Raw genomic sequence first — 20,000 nt, forward strand, 5'->3', positions numbered from 1 at the left:
ACTTATAAGGAACATTTTTAAAGCTGCAAACTGCTATGAAAAACCCCCATTACATCACGTCCGGTTATTGCACACAGAAAAAATAACCAAGTCTTAATGATATTTTAGTCTCCACGTGATACCCGCCGCTAAAGCCTGCGTGTAAGCTTGTAACCCAGTCCATTTTTCATCGGTTTGTTTGTTTCCTAACAATCTTATCAAAACAAATACACTGTATTCGGCTGATAAATAAAACCTAGTACTAAACAAACACATTAAAAACAAGAGTGATCGAAAAACAGTTTTATTTTGTATACCACAACAGTCAATTTAAAATCAATTTTAAATCCCTGGGGCAAAATTAGGATATAATGTTTTGGTTTTAAAAAAAGTCCTAAGCAAGTGCTTTCATTCATTCCTAAATACATACATACATTTAAGTATCTCCTGTGCAGTGCGTTAATATCTATGTATGTAATAGTCAAACTCGACATACATACACTATTTATAGGGTATTAAAGGAAGTTTCATTTCGTACCATGTTTATGTCCAGAGTTAAAAATTTTTTAGTTGTGACGAGTTTTAGTGAGTGACAATGAAAATTATTTCTCGAGGGTTATAAACAAGATACGAAATGGTAGCGAGTTTAATATCCTATTTATTACCCATAATCGATCTTAATTTTTATCACTCAACTCGTTTGGTTGACCTTCCTTTAAGATTGTAGTGCGCCAATTGATGACGTCATCAATATACCAAGATACTTTTAACCATATGGGTGATACATAGATATTATTGCATCAATGCATACATATAGTAATAATACTAATAATACTACATACATAAATATATACATACATTACCACACACACACACACATACACACACACACACACGCACACACACACACCGTCACCTATTACTCGGACTTACTAATGTTATCTAATTACATCAATAATTACCCCCCTCCCCCAAACCCGCATACACTGTCACCAAACCAACTACCACATTTCAGCCAAATCGTCCCAGAACGTAATTTACAAACAACAATAATACTCTTTGAAAACAAACACATAAAACCTGATACTCATTACTATTCCTTTAAGAACTTTCGATCGCTGACCTCTTACACACAGAGCTGACGTATTGCCCAGTGCATCTAGACAAATCGAAAGTAGCCACGTATGCAGGATGTATTTTGTTTAGGCTATTTCATTAAATGTATTGCCATATTAACAAATACAATTTCACTTCTTTCATAGTTTACACGTTAATAAAGCAGTATATGATTAATTATAACGTATCAATTTTATTTCTCTCACATTAAAAGAATTAAAGATACAATCTGCGCAAATATGTGCAATTTGTATTTGCAAAATCAATCTGAAATATGTCACAAATTACAAAAATGTAAATCGACAGTTTATTATGCTCTAAAGAGTAGATTCCCTCCGAAAGCAAGCATCGGATTAATTCAATATTTTGACACTTTTATGTAGATAGGCAGTAGAAAAAAATCCAGAATTTCAAGAGTTTTTACATGTACATTTCATAGAAACTGACATGCAATACGAAATTCGCGATAGAGGTCAATATACATAACCTATAAATACAACTGTTTAATACGATCAATCCACCTGGTGGGCCTAAATAACTACCAAATTTCACGCAATATGGGCGTAGAACGTGTTTCACAAAATGACAAAACAGACGACTGAGGAATACATACATACATTAAACAAAAATAATAATAATAATTTACTAATAATAATAATAAATAATAATATTATTATAATAATAATAATAAAAGTTCAGTGTATCAAATTGAGGTATTCGGTCCTTTTCCACTTTCGCCGGTTCTCTATCGCCTTGTAGACCTGTGAGATTTTTGTGAGGGTTTGTTTGTTGGTGTCTTTTTTTGTTGTTGTTCTTCGTTGTTTTGCTGATGTTGTTGGTGTTGTTGGTGTTCTTTCTGTTCTTGATATTCTTTGTGTTCTTTGTGTTCTTGATGATCGTTGTCTTCTTGATGTTCTATGTGTTCTTTGTCGTCTTGATATTCTTTGTTTTGTTGGTGTTCTTTGTGTTCTTGATGTTCTTTGTGTTCTTGATGTTCTTTGTTTTGTTGGTGTTCTTTGTGTTCTTGATGTTCTTTGTTTTGTTGGTGTTGTTGATGTTCTTTGTGTCCTTGATGATCTTTGTCTTCTTGATGTTCTTTGTGTTCTTGATGATCTTTGTGTTCTTGATGTTCTTTGTGTTCTTGATGATCTTTGTCTTCTTGATGTTCTGTGTGTTCTTTGTGTTATTGATGATCTTTGTCTTCTTGATGTTCTTTGTTTTGTTGGTGTTGTTGATGTTCTGTGTGTCCTTGATGATCTTTGTCTTCTTGATGTTCTTTGTGTTCTTGATGATCTTTGTCTTCTTGATGTTCTGTGTGTTCTTTGTATTATTGATGATCTTTGTCTTCTTGATGTTCTTTGTTTTGTTGGTGTTGTTGGTGTTCTTTGTGTTCTTGATGTTCTTTGTGTTCTTGATGTTATTTGTGTCCTTGATGGTCTTTGTCTTCTTGATGTTCTTTGTGTTCTTGATGATCTTTGTCTTCTTGATGTTCGTTGTGTTCTTGATGATCTTTGTCTTCTTGATGTTCTTTGTCTTCTTGATGTTCTGTGTGTTCTTTGTGTTCTTGATGATCTTTGTCTTCTTGATGTTCTTTGTGTTCTTGATGATATTTGTGTTCTTGATGTTCTTTGTGTTCTTGATGATCTTTGTCTACTTGATGTTCTTTGTGTTCTTGATGATCTTTGTGTTCTTGATGTTCTTTGTCTTCTTGATGTTCTATGTGTTCTTTGTCTTCTTGATGTTCTTTGTCTTCTTGATGTTCTATGTGTTCTTTGTGTTCTTGATGATCTTCGTCTTCTTGATGTTCTTTGTGTTCTTGATGATCTTTGTCTACTTGATGTTCTTTGTGTTCTTGATGATCTTTGTGTTCTTGATGTTCTTTGTCTTCTTGATGTTCTATGTGTTCTTTGTCTTCTTGATGTTCTTTGTTTTGTTGGTGTTCTTTGTCTTCTTGATGTTCTATGTGTTCTTTGTCTTCTTGATGTTCTTTGTTTTGTTGGTGTTCCTGATGTTCTTTGTGTTGTTGATGTTCTTTGTGTTCTTTGTGTTCTTGATATTCCTTGTGGTATTGTTGTTGGTGTTCTTGATGTTCTTTGTGTTCTTGATGCTCTTTGTGTTGTTGTTGGTGTTGTTGGTGTTCTTGATGTTCTTTGTGTTCTTTGTGTTCTTGATATTCCTTGTGGTATTGTTGTTGGTGTTGTTGGTGTTCTTGATGTTCTTTGTGTTGTTGATGTTCTTTGTGTTGTTTGTGTTGTTGGTATCCTTTGTGTTCTTGATACTCTTTGTGTTTTTGATGTTTGTTTTGATGTGGTTGGTGTTTTTGGTGGTGTTTGTTTGTGTGGTATTCTTTGTTCTTTTTGTTTTTTGTTGTTGTTAAAGAAGGAAAAAAAAGGAGAAAAAACAAAAATAAGAATAATAAAAGTAAAAATTAAACCTGCAATATCGCCTCTATATCATAAGACAGTGTCGATTATTACAGCCATTTGTTCTATATAGGTAATTAGAAAGTGTAAAATATTCTCATGTGTTATGTACAGGTTTAAATATATTTATCCGGTAATCACTGTATTCATTGGCATGATATGATGACTAGATAAAAATATAGGTCACGTGACGTAAGCCCGACTCGACTCGGTGTATTTCAGACTAGACTGTCAATAAACTTACTCTTTAAATCATTTGTTTTAGTACAGAAAATGCAAATACATTTTAGTTTTGCGATAACAATACAAAACGTATATATTTGTTTATGAATTGAAGTTTAGAAAAGCATTTTGAATGTGAAAGAATGTATCTAGCGTCCTAGAATGACGTCATATATCTTGTATGACGTCAAAAGGCAAAAGCCTTGCTAGGTTAACGATACTCGATTTGGGTACACAAAAATGGAATACATAATGATTTTCCGACTATTCCTGTAGAATCGGGTTTATATATATATATATATATATATATATATATATATATATATATATATATATACAGTCGAACCTGGTCTAACGGTCACCTGTACATAACGGTCACCTGCCTATAACGGCCACTATAAATCCCCCCAATGCATTTCCTTCTTTATTTGACCTGTACATAACGGTCACCTGTCCTTAACGGCCAGCGGTCACTATTTTCCACCCAAAATCACAGGTTGAACTTGCTATAACGGTCACAAGACGTTTTTTGCTTTATGTTTTGACGCTGGTTATGTCTTTACTTTTTCAGTCATCTTAAAAATTATAAATTAAATGTGTTTATATGGCCATGTCATGTAAAAGCTTTGGGTTTATTTTCTGTCAAAGTAAAGTTCCATTGTAATTCTCTGATCGTAATTGAAAAACAAACGGACACTCAGTAACTTCCGTTACTGGTGGAGTAATTCGATTGGTTCTCAGCATCCTCACTGAATAGTAGACGACTTCCCATTGGCTGTACATAATGTAATCTGTATGTATGGTCACTCTATTGAGTCATGAGAAACTAAACAAATGAGGTATTATGTTAGGTGTTTCATTGTGTCTAGCCAGTCATGATTGTTAAATAAACATGAATTGTTGAAGGCGGCGGTCATTGCAGATGTCCCGTGTTCGGATTATTTAAGCGACTCCTGATCTTATTCAGCTGTAATCAACGGTCATACTCCACTGAAGGATTAGCGGTGACATAAAACAAACAAATGAGTCAAACATGTCACATGGGTAATAACCTTCAATTACACAAAATATCTTCTGCAAGTCAATGTTAGCGTTTGTGAAATATATCAACGAATACGTTTGCATGCAAAATGTCACCGAAAAATCGTACTTTAACGTTAGAACAGAGAATCGACGTTATTAACAAATCTGAGAAAGGCAATTTAAGTGCGCGGAAGATCGCCGATCATTTTGGTGTAGGACGTTTTCAGATTAAGTCTATTTTAAAAAGGAAAGCTGATGTTCTGGCCGATTTTGACAATAATGTTTCAGCCGAAAGAAAAAGGCAGAAGAAAGCAACAGGCAATGATGACATAACAAGCTAGTGTGGGAATGGTTTTAAAATGCGACATCTTTTTTTATGACAGTTGTGATATTCTTTAATATATGGGTTCTAATTTTGAACTTGTATATAAGGGTCACCTCTCTATAACGGCCACTTTTGTTAGGTCCCTTGGGTGGCCGTTATATACAGGTTTGACTATATATATATATATATATATATATATATATATATATATATAGATAGATAGATAGATAGATAGATAGATAGATACGCCCATCTTTCGCAGGGGCGAGAAGTAGCCCAGTGGTAAAGCGCTCGATTGATACGCGGTCGGTCTATGTTCGTCCACGTTGGTACTCATTGGACTATTCCTCGTTCCAGCCACTGCACCATGACTTGTATATCAAAGGCCGTTGTATGTGCTATCATGTCAGTGTGTTGGTGCATATAGAAGATCTCTTGATACTAATGGGAAAATGTAGCGGGTTTCCTCTCTAGGACTATAGGCCCCTATGTCTGTTTGTTTTGTTTAACGACACAACTAAAGCACATTGATTTATTAATCATCGGCTATTGGATGTCAAACATTTGGTTATTCTGACACGTAGTCATCAGATGAAACCGACTACATTTTTCCTAATGCAGCAAGGGATCTTTTATATGCACTTTCCCAAAGATAGGAAAACACACCTCACGGCCTTTATCCAGTTGTGGTGCACTGGTTGGCACAAGAAAAAGCCCAATCAGTCGAATGGATCCACCGATGTGGGCAGTATACAAAAACTAAAGAAAGATGGACCAGTGTACCCGGGTATTATTTTCTCGACATTCTGTATTCAAAAGTGATGGAAACGCTAAATTTGAATGGCACGGAATGCACATATTAGATGCTCAGTCGTTCTCACAACACACAAACCCCAGCCCCCACCCAGAGCTGTATTAATGCACATGCTAACTAGGCCCAGACCTAAGGCGCTACATTTTAGGGGACGGCTCAATCCACTCCTCTGCTCAATTGTATCTGCCTTTTCCTACCTTTTTTCTTTTAAAAAAAAAATAAAGTAGTGGTGTTTGAGGCGTGTGTGTGGTTGGGGGGGGGGGGGGGGCATTCCCGGAAAGTAGAGCAACAAAACATAAGTGGCATGGCAGTAAGAAGAGAGTGAGGAAATAATAATGGATAGTCATCTCCATGAAAGTTTGTTTTGTTTAGCGACACCACTAGAGCACATTTATTTATTAATCATCGGCTTTTGGATGTCAAACCCGCTACATTGTCCATTAGTAGCAAGAGATCTTTTATATGCACCATCGCACAAACAGTATAACACGTCCCAGACCGACCGCACACCAAGCATGCGCTTTACCTCTATTTGCTGCTCTCTCTCTCTCTCTCTCTCTCTCTCTCTCTCTCTCTCTCTCTCTCTCTCTCTCTCTCTCTCTCTCTCTGTCCACACCACCGCTAGATACGGCCCTGGAAACCTCCATATTTGTAGTATAGGCCGAGAGTTCTGAATGCTTACCTCGTCTTCCATTATTTTGTATGGCGTCTCTGGATTTTCTGTGAAAAAAACAAAACAACTGGACCAAGAATAAATTATTCAATTATTGACTGAATCTATATCAACGTTGTCGTAGCGGGACATAGCTCAGTGGTAAAGCACTCACTTGATGCGCGGTCGGTTTGGGATCAATCTCCTTAAAAGCTTCGGTGGGCCATTTGGGCTATTGCTCGTTCCAGCCAGTGCACCACGACTGGTATATCAAAAACCGTGGTGTGTGCTATCTTAGAAACAGTTTATAAAATGTATAACTATGTTTTTAAGTACATTTCAGGCCCGTACGCGGGGGGTGGATGGGGGGGGGGGGGTGGTGCGAGCGCCATAGTCTGCCTAGGTCCATCCGTGACAAATTTAATTCCCACATTGCATGAAAATGAATCTCCTGCATTCTAGATTTAAAATCTTTTTTTTTGGGGGGGGGGGGGGGCGTGCCCCCCCGCCCAGCAACTCTGGTCCTTTGGGCCGTCGATTACGCACCCACCCCACCATATAAATTTCTGCGTACGGGCCCGCATTTTTTAAACTTCACATTCCACAAGAATACTCTAAATAGCTCTGAAAACGCGTCACTGACCCTAGCCCTAATTTTATTTTGCAATACCTTTGTTTTTCTGTTTTAAGCGCCTCAGTGCTAGGTATGCACATAGTGCTGCAATCAGATTCAGAACGCAGAAAACCACTATCGCAATTATAATCCACAAAGTCGTTTTGTCGTCTGAAAACCAAATAATAACATTTCCATTAAAATAATGATACATGGTTTTATGAACGGTATTTGTCAAGGCTCTGTCGAGAAAAAATAGGCCTACTAATTAGAACTTGACGAGGTTGATATTTTACACATTGAAATGGAAGAGTGTCGAATTCTGTTTATCCTGTATTACTTCTAAAATAACATTTTAATTCGATATTTAGTAAATGACAGTTCTAAAGTCGCCTCCATCCGTAATTTGACGCCATCGCAACTAGCACAAATGTAGATTCTTGCCTCCGTATTAAAGTAGCCTACCTCTCTAAAGGCGCGACAAAAACCGCGTTCTCGTAGATACTGTCACAGTGTAATATTTACAACTAAATTCAAATGTAATTTATACATGTATATTTAACTGTTCATGTACGATTTAATTGTAAGGTATATTAGCTGTTGGGAATGGTTATACGATAATAGTGAATTAATTGGGAAACATTACAAAGGGTAGTTCAGTATTACAGTTGGTTTTATCACCACCAAAGATCTTGAAGGACGATTGGGGTCAGAAGTAAAATTTGAAAGTTGATGTTTTTTTATCAGTAAATCGCAAATTCAAACAATAAAAATGACTAAAAACAAAACAATAACAACTGTACGATCAACAGAATGAAAAAGATTGACAGAAATAATGCTCCACAGTGATTAATTGTTCTTGCTGGAAATTGTCAAAATCGAGAATGACACCCCACGCACGTGTACGGGGCAACAGCGTGATGCATGTGCAAACTATGGAATGCGTTTCGGTGTGTTGATAAACAGACCTGAACGTTCTTTACTAGGATGTCTGTGGTCAAAACGTATGTTCGGTCTAATAGTTGATATTAACATTAATATTCCAGGTTCCCCTACGTTTTTTGAAGTGTATATATAATAGCATGGCTTATACTGCTAATACGGAAACCTGACAATAGAACAGCCATGAAAATTAGTCCCCCCCCCCCCCCCACACACACACTTTGAAAATCCGTCCTACGGGCCTGTATACACACAAACATACACGCACACACACACACACACACACACACACACACACATTTATCCCGCAATCACTGTATTCATTGGCAAGATATTATGATGACTAGATACATCTCTATATTTTTTGCCACTGACCAAAAATACAAGTCACGTGGCATAAGCCCGACTCAACTCGAATGTTTCAGACTAGATTTTCAATAAACATACTCTTTAAATGATTTGTTTAAGTGCAGTAAGTACAAATAACGTTTAGTTTTTCGATAAAAATACAAAACCTGTATATTTATTATGAATTAGAGTTTAGAAACGCTTTTTAAATGTTACAGTATGTAGCTAGCGTCTTGCAGAAAATGACGTCATGTATCTTGTATGACGCCATACGGCAAAAGCCTTGCTAGGTTGGCGATACTCTATTTGCATACACCAAAATTGGAATAAATAATGATTTCCCGACTATTCCCGTAGGATTGCAGGATAAAAGAAATAACTGGTTACTGTCTTAGGATATCGGCTTGATCCTGCTCAGGTCGAATGGCGAATGCAGTTCGACTACAATCGCCATTATAACCTATCTTAAAGGGACACACCCTAGTTACGGCTAGTTGTTAACCATTACGGCGTTGTTTTTCGCTATTAAACCCATTTTTTTCACAAATAAAATTGCACTTTACTTACCGTTTATTATTTAGAATATACATTTCCATTCACCTGAAGTGTTTTTTGGTAATCCTGGTTTTTGTAATACCACAAAATGCATTTTTCGTATTTCATAAAATGGCACGGGCCTCTGAGAAAAAACCGTTGAGCAGACAAGGTCTAATCTATTTTTAGAGGGGATATTTCCATTTCAATGTCACAGATGTTGGTATACCACGTGACCGTTATAATTTTGGTTCGGTTTGTTTTCTCGTGCACGGTTCGCGCAAATCAACATCCGATTTGTTGTTGTTCATTTGTGAGATTTTTCTTCACAGTTCGTGAACATTTTCAGTAACAATAAAGTTCAGACAAGTAAGTGTCTCAATACAAAACGTTACAAACCCTTAAAACCAATAATTTTGCTAAGTCTTACGATATCTGGAGAGGGGATACAACAAGGACAGAACAGTTGGAACATGTCCAGGAGAGGTGAAAGGAACACACCCCAAGTCTGTGAAATTTGTCGTGACGTAAGCATTGTTGTGCTTCGAGCGACATCTACCGGTGACATCAGAATACTGACTTTCAAAATTATTTCAAGCAATTGGGACATGGAGATTCCCATGGTATTTATCGATATAAAACCTGCTTTTTAACTCCATTTGATAAAAACGTGATCTAAGTGTGTTACAGGTTTGTAGATTAACCAAATTATAATTTATTTTCGCTGGATGGAATTAGGGTGTGCGGCTTTAAGACAGTAACTAGTTATTCTCTATATATACAGCGGGTGATTTAAACATATTAAAATCTCACTTTTTGAAGTTGAATAGCGAACATGTATGCAATGTAGAACATTGATATTTTGCAAATAAAAGTTGGTTTAATATTATGTTGTCTACTGCGTGCAATTATTTTCGCGCATGACTTACTTTTAAAGTTGCACGTAATACAAAACGTAATGTCAAATTATGCTATATACCTACCACTGATCACGTAGGCCTACTCAACATGCTCTGTATATACTAAAACTTTGGTCGATTGTCCCATTATTTTCTCTTTTTTTCTTTTTACAACCCATGGGCTGCTTCTTTTCTTTTCCTTTTTTTTTTTGTAGAATATTATACACTTCCTTTTTTTCTTCGAGTGATAATTATTCTGCCAACATTTAGATATTTTGCGACTTTCTCGGAAAAACAGTGCTATGCGTGTATTGAATAAGCCAACCATTGCAAAATACCCCCCCCCCCCCCCCAAAAAAAAAAAAAAAAACCCAAACAAACAAACCACCAAAAAGAACAATAACAACAACAACAACAACAACACGTAAATAACATAGTTGGACAATAGACTATTGTTTTTAGTACTTACAATAAATATTGGTATAGCTTTTTTGACACCACGTTTTCAATCACGTGTTATTTAAGCCGTGTATCAATACATCAACATTTTCTCATCAGTGCACAATACAATGTACTGGTTTTATGCAAAAAAAATTTATTTTTTATATCAGTGATCTGCAATGCATACTTTTATCGATATTCAACTCCAGTGTGAACGGTTTTAAACACAATAAAAAAATAACTCGGCCGATAGGCCTATATAAATGTTGGGGTAGAGCAAATTCATACGGGGATGAGTTCCTTTTGGTGGACTGTTTGAAATGTATTTGTCTACAAAATAAATTATATCTGTGCAGTCAGTGCGCCAAACCGGAAATAATCGGAACTCCAAAGCTGAGCAAAACGTCTCGCATCTTTTTCTCTTCTTTTTTTTCATGAACACTGTCATGGCGACAGAGTTTAACCCCTGTTTTCATACTATGGAATTTACTACATGCTATTTATTACTGAGCCGATTGTTTTCTAAATTGCACACCAACATATATATTTTTTAAATTATTATTATTTACAAAACACATTTACTTTCTTATCACGTCAAACCAAAATGAAATTGCACTGTATTTACAACAAAAAAACCAACACATTTTTTTGTAGAAGGATAGGACGGACTATACAAAATGTATATGTAAACACACAATAATGAGTATACATCCGAGTTGAAATGCATGCATATTTGAGTAAAACAACTTTTAGTTTATTCATAAATACATAAACATGAATGTCTTAATATTGAAAGTCTAACCAAAACAAGACTATATACTGCTTGTTATAAGTATTAAGTTATGGGTAATTACAAATTAATATAAACATACCTGGCGTGGTTTGTGTAGTGGTTGGTGTGGTTGGACCAGCTGTAGAACCAGAAGCTAGAAAAGAGAACTTTGCATTGTCAGAAGTTATGGGGTTTGTTTGGTTTGGGTTTTTTCATAGGGTTGGGTTTTTTTGTTTTGTTTTATGTGGGGGGGGGGGGGGGGGGGTGGGGGTGTTATTGTTGGGTGTTTTTTGTGTTTCATTTTTGTCTGTTTTATTTTGTTTGTTTGGGTTGTTTTTTTATTGTTGTTGTTGTTGATTTTGTTGTTGTTTTTTGTTTGTTGTTGTTGTTTTTGGGGTTTTTTGTTGTTGTTGTTTGTTTTGTTTTGTTTTTGGGGTTTTTTTGGGGGGAGGATAAACAGAAATGAAAATATATCAATTGCAAAACATAAGATTTCTATAATACTTTTGTTGGAGTTTAGCTTACGATTAGGGAAACAAGTTTTGTCATCTGACATACGATTACTGTAACAATTGGCTTCATATCAAACACAGGATTCTTGTAACACACTTGGTTTAACAATTACAAAAGCAGGGCATACAATTTGAATTTTTCGACACAACCGCTATGTCGTTCGTGTGGTTTTAGTGTTTACACGAACGAGTTACTACAGTAGTACCGATATAAATGCAAATTTTAATGTGTCGCGGTAATCAAACGACAATGCAATATGAACGATTTTCGTTGCTTTTGACCATCAAATGTCCTGTCACAAATAAATAAAAAAATTTAAATAAAAAATCCTATGCTAGTACCAACTTGAAAGCTGCCATTTACATTACAACACACTACCCCATCGGTTCTTTTACAGAGGAGTCATTGTTGGTGCCAAACAATAATCTGAATGAAATGATAATAGACAGGGATTTCCCGGAATCATTGAGTAGCATAGAGCAAGCATTTTTTAAACACTTGTTTCACTGTTTTATGTAAACTGAAGCAAATGGACCTAATAAGAAGGAAAATAAACAAAATGTTTACATTTTTCATAGAAAAACCTCTTTTTATAGTCGGAAAAAATGACGCTTCCACAGGTATTGCAGAGGCTAATTTGGTGGTTTTGGCAAAAACGCGTGTTCGCCGTATCACCCTAAAATGAAGCAGTATATAAAAAAAAAAAAAAACAACAACCCCCCCCCCCCCCCCCCCCAAAAAAAAACAAACACACACAAAAAAACCCCAAAAGAACAACAACAAAAACCCCCACATAAAAACCCAAATTTTACTTGTTATCTCACCAAACTATCCTTACAATTTCAATTTGTTTAGTCACTCCCTGTATTTTTAGCTTCCTGTCAAACATATGACCTGTCTACCAAAATTGTGTATGTAAAATGTCAAAAAGTGAAAACTTCTTATAGCACAAATTATACACTATTTCTACTAAGGATCTATACTTAATTCGTGATAAAATGTACTAATACTCATACAAATTTACAGTGTTTATTTCTTGGTATATATGTCTATGTAATGTGAAACCAAACTATGGGACAAACCAAACGTTTATGTATGTATTTATTGAGTTGAAAGGCTTTCCCATCACCGCCATTTTACAACAGTTCATGCATTTCCAATTCAGTTGCACACAGTAATTTAGATATAGCTATGCACACACACACATGCATTAAACGACAAGACAGAATATGACAAATGTTTTGAAAGATCACTAGCCACAGGGCTAGGTCTGCAAGCACTTTTAACGCTGCTGCTCCTGCTCCTGCTCCTGCTCCTGCTACTACTACTACTCCTACGTTTTAACAAAACAAAAACTATTTTTTTTTTTTTTTTTTTTTTTTTTTGGGGGGGGGGGGGGGGGGGGGGTTGGGGGGGTCAGTTTGTGATATAGTATTTATTTTATTTTACTTTACTTTTTACCTTACTTTACTTTATTTTCAATTTTAATTATTTTTGGGGGTGATTTAGAGTTAGGGAGCCCTAATTCATTGCCCCGTTTCACATATTCACTTCTAGTAATTGGGCAAGAATTTAAGCAATGTGTATGTTTAATGGTAAGCCTTCTAGCTGGATGGTGTCCATGTTATTTTGTATAGCGGGAGAGACAGCCAGCGTGAATCGGTTAATGAACCACCTGTTCGGACTGTTACTACAGGCAGATGCGGTCATATAGCAAAAAACCCAGATGGAAATGTTAACAAATTTGGAGTGAAAGTAAATGCTTATATAACGTATGTTCGCAATGGTGTATGTTGTTAGTGGCAACGAGAACCCATTCTACTGGCAATCTTGTTAACCGACGCATGCGCACTATAGATAAACTAAAGGAACACTGTGATGACCGGATCAAGTGTTTGAACTGTGAATATAAGAACGCGAAAAGAAAGTTTGGAAAACGTCACCGTTCGGATCCTGACTTGGGGCAGATCAAATGTTCGAATACTGATTATAGGAACGGGGAAATAAAGTTCAGAACACGTCAGCAGTCATCTGTTTTGAAACCGACAACATACTGTCAAATTTCTATGACAGTCTAGTGTGCAATACGTGCTATTTTCCTCGACTTTCAAGTACTGGAAAATACCTTCCCAATATTCAAGGATATTTAAGGAATGTAAGTACGCGTACGCTTTTCTGTTGTATAGGTCTTCTGACATGTACCAAATTGTGTGCCATCACGTCCATCTCTGCACGTCCAGTTACCACCATCAACTTTTGGATCGAAGGACTCTAGTACCAAAGTGTCGCTTGCTATACCACCACCATAGGGAAAATCACCGCTGTATCCGTCAACTCTTGCACAAGTTATTTTGGTCTGGTCACACCATCTTGCTATTTCACCATCTGGTCGATACCAGTATACTCCTAATCTAAAATTTCCACGACACGTCATGTATGTCTGCTGCCCAATTGTCGCGAGGCCCAAGCAGTCAATGTGTACTGTACGTTCACCTAGAAATAAACAAATAAGTGAATAAAGAGAACTATTATATATTAAAATGTACATAGTATGTACAATCATCAACAAAACACGCACACACACACACACACACACACACATACACGCACACACGCGCACTCGCGCATACATACATACATACTGTGACGACCGAGCGTCTGAATGTTTTGTGAATGGCTGGTAATAAACACCTAAATAACTATAGAAGGCAAAGATGACACAACAAATTTGTAAAGTTCAATCATTTATTATGTAACAACAAGAGTAAATAGTTGTTCAACAGTCTCAATAAAATGCTTCTTGCATTTCACTATATTATTTGTATTTGTATTTGCTACCAAGAAGCACTTTCAAGTCATACACATTGACCAATATCTCATTAAATGTTACTAAAAACTAACATCGTCTCAGCTGTATGCATTCATTAAGATAAGTAGTATTCAGGTTACTTATTTCATCATTAAACTACATTATGCAACTACACAACTATTCCCATTATAACTACATTTCTATTTACTTATACTCTAACTTCAGATGTGCTAGTTTAATATATTGCTTTGTCTTTAATACTACAGTTCACTACACTATCTCTAATACTCTCGCTCACTACTTCCTACTACTTCAGTACTATATTTCTCTACTCAGAGTGTCACTACATCACTCTCTGTCACTCCAACACTATAATAACTACACAGGGTGGCACTACATCACCCTCAACTACTATTTAAACACTATAAACTACACAGGGTGGCACTACATCACCCTCAACTACCACTTAAACACTATAAACTACACAGGGTGGCACATCACCCACACCTACTTCAACTATATTTCACTTCTCACTCTCCACTACTTCTACACTGTCTTCTCTTGTACACAGTGTGAACCACCTCACTTTTCACTACTTCAGCAATATATTAAACTACACTTTAATTTCTATTTCAATACTTCTCACACTTCACTACTTCTGTTCTATCTTCTCATATACACCGAGTGAACTATCTCACTTTTCACTACTTCAGCAATATTAAGCTACACTTGAACTTCTATTTCAGTTCTTCTAACTCAATAGACTACATATTCCTATCTCAGAATAATATCACTTATGTCCAAGACACTTTATCTCAATGTTAACGTTTCCCAGTAAATACCATAGCACTTCTGGGCTCTCAGTTTATGATTGAAGGCTATCAACCTATATCTAAATAATACATTTTCTAATTAATTATATTGCCAAATATAATTATCATGTTTATTGATGCTACTTATTAGTGAGGATGGCTATCTAATCCCAACTCTTTATTTAAAAACCCACAATTTTGCAAAATAAACAAAATGGGTCCCAACCCACCTAATGTAAGGGTAAAGCCAGACTGACGGCCAGCGTTAAACGCTGCCTTTTTATAACTTAGGCTAATCAGCGAAAAATCAGCGTGCTGGTAAAATGAACTTGCTGAATCAGCGCACTGGGAGGGTATTCACGTCTAAAACAACCAAAATCAGCCGGCTGAATTCAGCGTGCTGAATCAGCGGAGCCGGCTGGATCAGCGAACTAAGACCCGCCCCGTTTGGCTGGGTAAGGCTAGTCACGCTAAAAATACACCCGACTTCCCTATTATAGTGTAAACTAATACCTCAATAAATTATCTAAATAAACGTATACAGTAAATTCTAATCTCATTCATGTTCTTACAAAAATAATAATTTAAACTTTGGTTTTCCAAAGTTCAGTTGTATTTACCGCTAAAATGTTTGACAGCTGTGACCCGGATCTACAATAAATATAATTCTTGAAGGTCACGGTCAACTCTGCCATTACCACCATTTGCAAGTGCGTGGACATATAATATAAGTTGTAGAAGCATCACGAGGGTCTGTAATTTCGGCTCGGGGTAAAAGAACACACAGAGGGTACATAAAAAGCCATATACCCCGAGAGATGCTTCTACAACGAATTTATCTTGCCGACATGTTAAACCATATAGCCAAATAATCAAAATAACGCCAGACAATAATTGTTAACAATTTATTAACGGAGCCGTACCACGCGGACGCGAACGAAACCACTTGCCAGTGACGAAAAATAGTCCCATCGATAAACGAGTTTTTAACTTCAAATGTTTGTAATACGAAATTGTCTGAAATAGATATTAATAATAATAATAAAAACACTTTATTTATTTATAATCTAATTATTGCTTTAGCATTAAATGGGGTGGCTGGAAACTGTTGGAAATTACAGACGGGTTATAAGAGAATTTGTCTCCGCCCACAGGGGTATAAGGGATTTGTCCAACGGCAAACAACCAATGAGATTAAAGAATTTTACATGAAGGCGAGATAAACATGATTTGTTAAACACTCAGATGTGACACGAAACTTCGTGCCACAACATGACATCATTGAACTATGAATTTGAAATGTACATATGTAAAAATTACATCATTTAAAAGGATCGACATTCGCCCAAACGTAATAAAATGGACTTAAAAGACTTCATAAGTTGGCGGTTGGTAATGGTCTCATACCGGAGATATGTGAGCGCCAGTTTACAATTATGAAAAAACAAACAGTATTACTTATAAATATACTGGATTCTCACAATACATACAATACCTACATACATACATACATACATACATACATACATACATACACATACGTTAATGAATGAATGCATGAATGAATGAATGGATGTTTAACGACACTCCAGCACAAAAAGTACACATCGGCTATTGGGCGACACACATGGTATGTATATGGGCATATTATTTGTATATATTTATGTAAAACCACAGTATAAGGAGCTGTATAGTATAATGCAATACCTAAAACAAGGTACGTATATTTTAAAATGTTGTATAGAAATCAAACTGCTTTTAAAACTTTAAAATTAATATATGACAGTCTAGTGTGCAACACGTGCCATTTTCCTGGACTTTCAAGTACTGGAAAATAGCTTCCCAATATTCACGGATTTTTAAGGAATGTAGAGAGGCATACGAACCTTTCTCCTTTGTAGAGCCTAGCCAACATGTAACATATGATCTGCTAACACGTCCATCTCTGCACGTCCAGAGACCACCATCAACTTCTGGATCGAAGGATTCTATTTCCAAAGTGTCTCTTGTTAAATCACCACCTCTGTGAGGACGATCGTCGTATCCGTCAGCTGTTCGACAATTTATTTTTAACTTGTTACACCATCTTACTGATTTACCATCTGGTCGATACCAGTGTACTCCTATTTCAAAAGGTCCGCGACACGTCATTTTTGACAGCTGCCCAATTATCGCGGGGCCCACGCAGTCAATGTGAAATGTATCCCCGCCTAGAAATAAACAAATACGTGAATAAAGATAACTATTATATATTAAAATGTACATATGTACACAATCATCAACACAACACGCACATGTACGCGCACGCGCACGCACGCGCACATATACACACACATACGTGAATGAATGAATGAATGTTTAACGACACCCCAGCACAAAAAGTACACATCGGCTATTGGGTGACACACATGGTATGTATATGAACATATTATTTGTAGATATTTATGTAAAACCGAAGTGTAAGGAGCTGTATAGTATAATACAATACCTAAAACAAGGTACGTATATTTTAAAATGTTGTATAGAAATCAAACTGCTTTTAAAACTTTACAATTCTGGATGAAAAACAACCCCGCAAAACATTTCTGTTGCAAACTATATCATTTCTCGTCGTCTTGAGATGATCACACTCAACCAAAATGTGGCGCAGTCACTGTACACTGAACATTTTCATACCGAGGAGGATAGTCCTTCAAAATAAATGAATGCGTCAAATATGTATGGCCGATGCGGGCACGGCACAATACTTGCGCTAATTTTAACATGCTCATATACCACTAGAGTTTCGAGCATGGCACAGTACTACTTCATCCTTCCTGCACCGCCTATAAGAGGACTGCCACTCTCCCAGGAATGGATTGACAGAATGAAGCTTGTTCGCAAATGGACCGTCCCAGTCAACTTGCCAAATCAAAAAGACTTATTGGTTAATAGAATATTTAAAATCACTGTACGGAACACCAATATTGACACGGGGCAGGTTCAAAGCAGACTTAGTAGCAACATCTGTCTGTTGATTGCCCTTAATGCCAGCATGGCTCGGTACCCAACTAAATACACCTTTATTGGCAACGGATGAAACAGCACACTTTCGTATCACCATCCTGACTAAGGAATGCTCCAAGTTCATGCACTGTAGAGCTTGACGACACGAAAGAGAGTCATTAAAAAGAATGTATTTTGATGCACATGAATCCTTAATCTATCCCAGGGCTTTAACGATTGCCCAAATTTCAGCAGTAAAGATTGATGCTGAATCGGCAAATCTCATAAAAACTGTTGCGTCTGATGGAAGAACTGTAGCAGAAGCCACACAATTCCCATCCCACAACTGGAACTGGATTTTTGTCCAGAAACGGCTGAGAATCTAAATGGTAACCTTTTTTTCCCCTGCCAGATATGCATACAGACGGTTTTTTACTCATGCTGGACGACCTGTAGCACATCTGAAAATCGTCGACATATAACGAGCTATCAACACCAGGTTTTAAATATTAGGTGATGCTGTTAATTTTCACAGAAAATAAAATTACTGACAGGATGTTACCTTGAGGCACATCCATCTCTTGCGAGTGAGAATCACATAACGCAGATCTCACTCGAACCTTGAAAGACCTATTTTTAAAGAAAATTGAGATACATTCAGGACTACTGTCGCTTAGGCCCATGCCATTCTATACTTCCACGTCGTGGTATCATAAGCTTTCTCACGGTAAATAAAAGACCAATATCAAATGCTGGTTATGGTTGAAAGCATCCCTACAAAACATTTCAAATCTAACAAGATGATCGACCGTGCAACATCTAGACCTGAACGTACATTGCATGCTAGTGAGCAATTTGTGGGATTAAAGATACCAGGCAAGTCTACGTGTTTAACGACACCACTAAAGCACATTTATATATTAATCATCGGCTATTGGGTGTCGTACATTTGACCAGCTGTACAACCAGATGCTAGAACAGAGAACATTGCATTGTCAGATGTGGGGTTTGTTTGATTTGGGTTTTTTCATAGGGTTGTGTTTTGTTTGTTTTTTATTTGGGGGGGGGGGGGGGGGGGGGGTATTGTTGTTGTTTTTGTCTTGTTTTGTTTGTTTATTGTTTGTTGTTGTTTTGTTGTTGTTGTTTTGTTTTGTGGTTTTTTGTGTGTGGTTTTTGTTTTGTTTTTTTTTGGGGGGGGGGGGGGTTGGTGGGGAGCATAAAAAGAAATGAAAATATATGCAAAACATAAGATTTCTATAATACTTTTGTTGGAGTTTAACATGCGATTAGGGAAACAATAATTGTGGCATCTGACATACGATTACTGTAACAATTGGCTTTGTATCAAACACAGAATTCTTGTAACACATTTGGTTTTACAACTACAAAAGCTGGGCATACAATTTGAATGTTCTGTCATAAATAAATAAATAAAACATATTTTAAAAATCCTATGACAGTACCAACTTGAAAGCTGCCATTTACATTCCAACACACTACCCCATCAGTTCTTTTACAGAGGAGTCCTTGTTGGTGCCAAACAATAATCTGAATGAAATGATAATAGACAGAGATTTCCCGGAACCGTTGAGTAGCAAAGAGCAAGCATTTTTTAAACACTCTTTTTCACTTTTTATGTAAACTGAAGCAAATGGACCTAATTGCAGAGGCTAATTTGGTGGATTTGGGAAAAACGCGTGTTCACCTTATCACCCTAAAATGAAGCAGTATAACAAAAGAAAAAAAACTATATATATATATATATATATATATATATA

The 20,000-nt window shown here is 36.4% G+C and overlaps 1 protein-coding gene across 1 annotated transcript in view; it reads right to left on the reverse strand.

Annotated features, from left to right (window-relative positions):
* Positions 1–20,000, reverse strand: part of LOC121386536 (multiple epidermal growth factor-like domains protein 10) — a 56,396-nt gene that overhangs the window by 6,214 nt on the left and 30,182 nt on the right. Inside the window, exons 8-9 of the mRNA XM_041517473.1 lie at positions 17,124–17,447; positions 13,786–14,109 (exon numbers count right to left, since the gene is read on the reverse strand). Of these exons, the coding sequence (XP_041373407.1) occupies positions 13,786–14,109; positions 17,124–17,447 (648 nt within the window). The remainder of the gene's footprint in view (positions 1–13,785; positions 14,110–17,123; positions 17,448–20,000) is intronic.

This window comes from Gigantopelta aegis, chromosome 12, assembly GCF_016097555.1.
Source record: "Gigantopelta aegis isolate Gae_Host chromosome 12, Gae_host_genome, whole genome shotgun sequence".
NCBI lineage: Eukaryota > Metazoa > Mollusca > Gastropoda > Neomphalida > Peltospiridae > Gigantopelta > Gigantopelta aegis.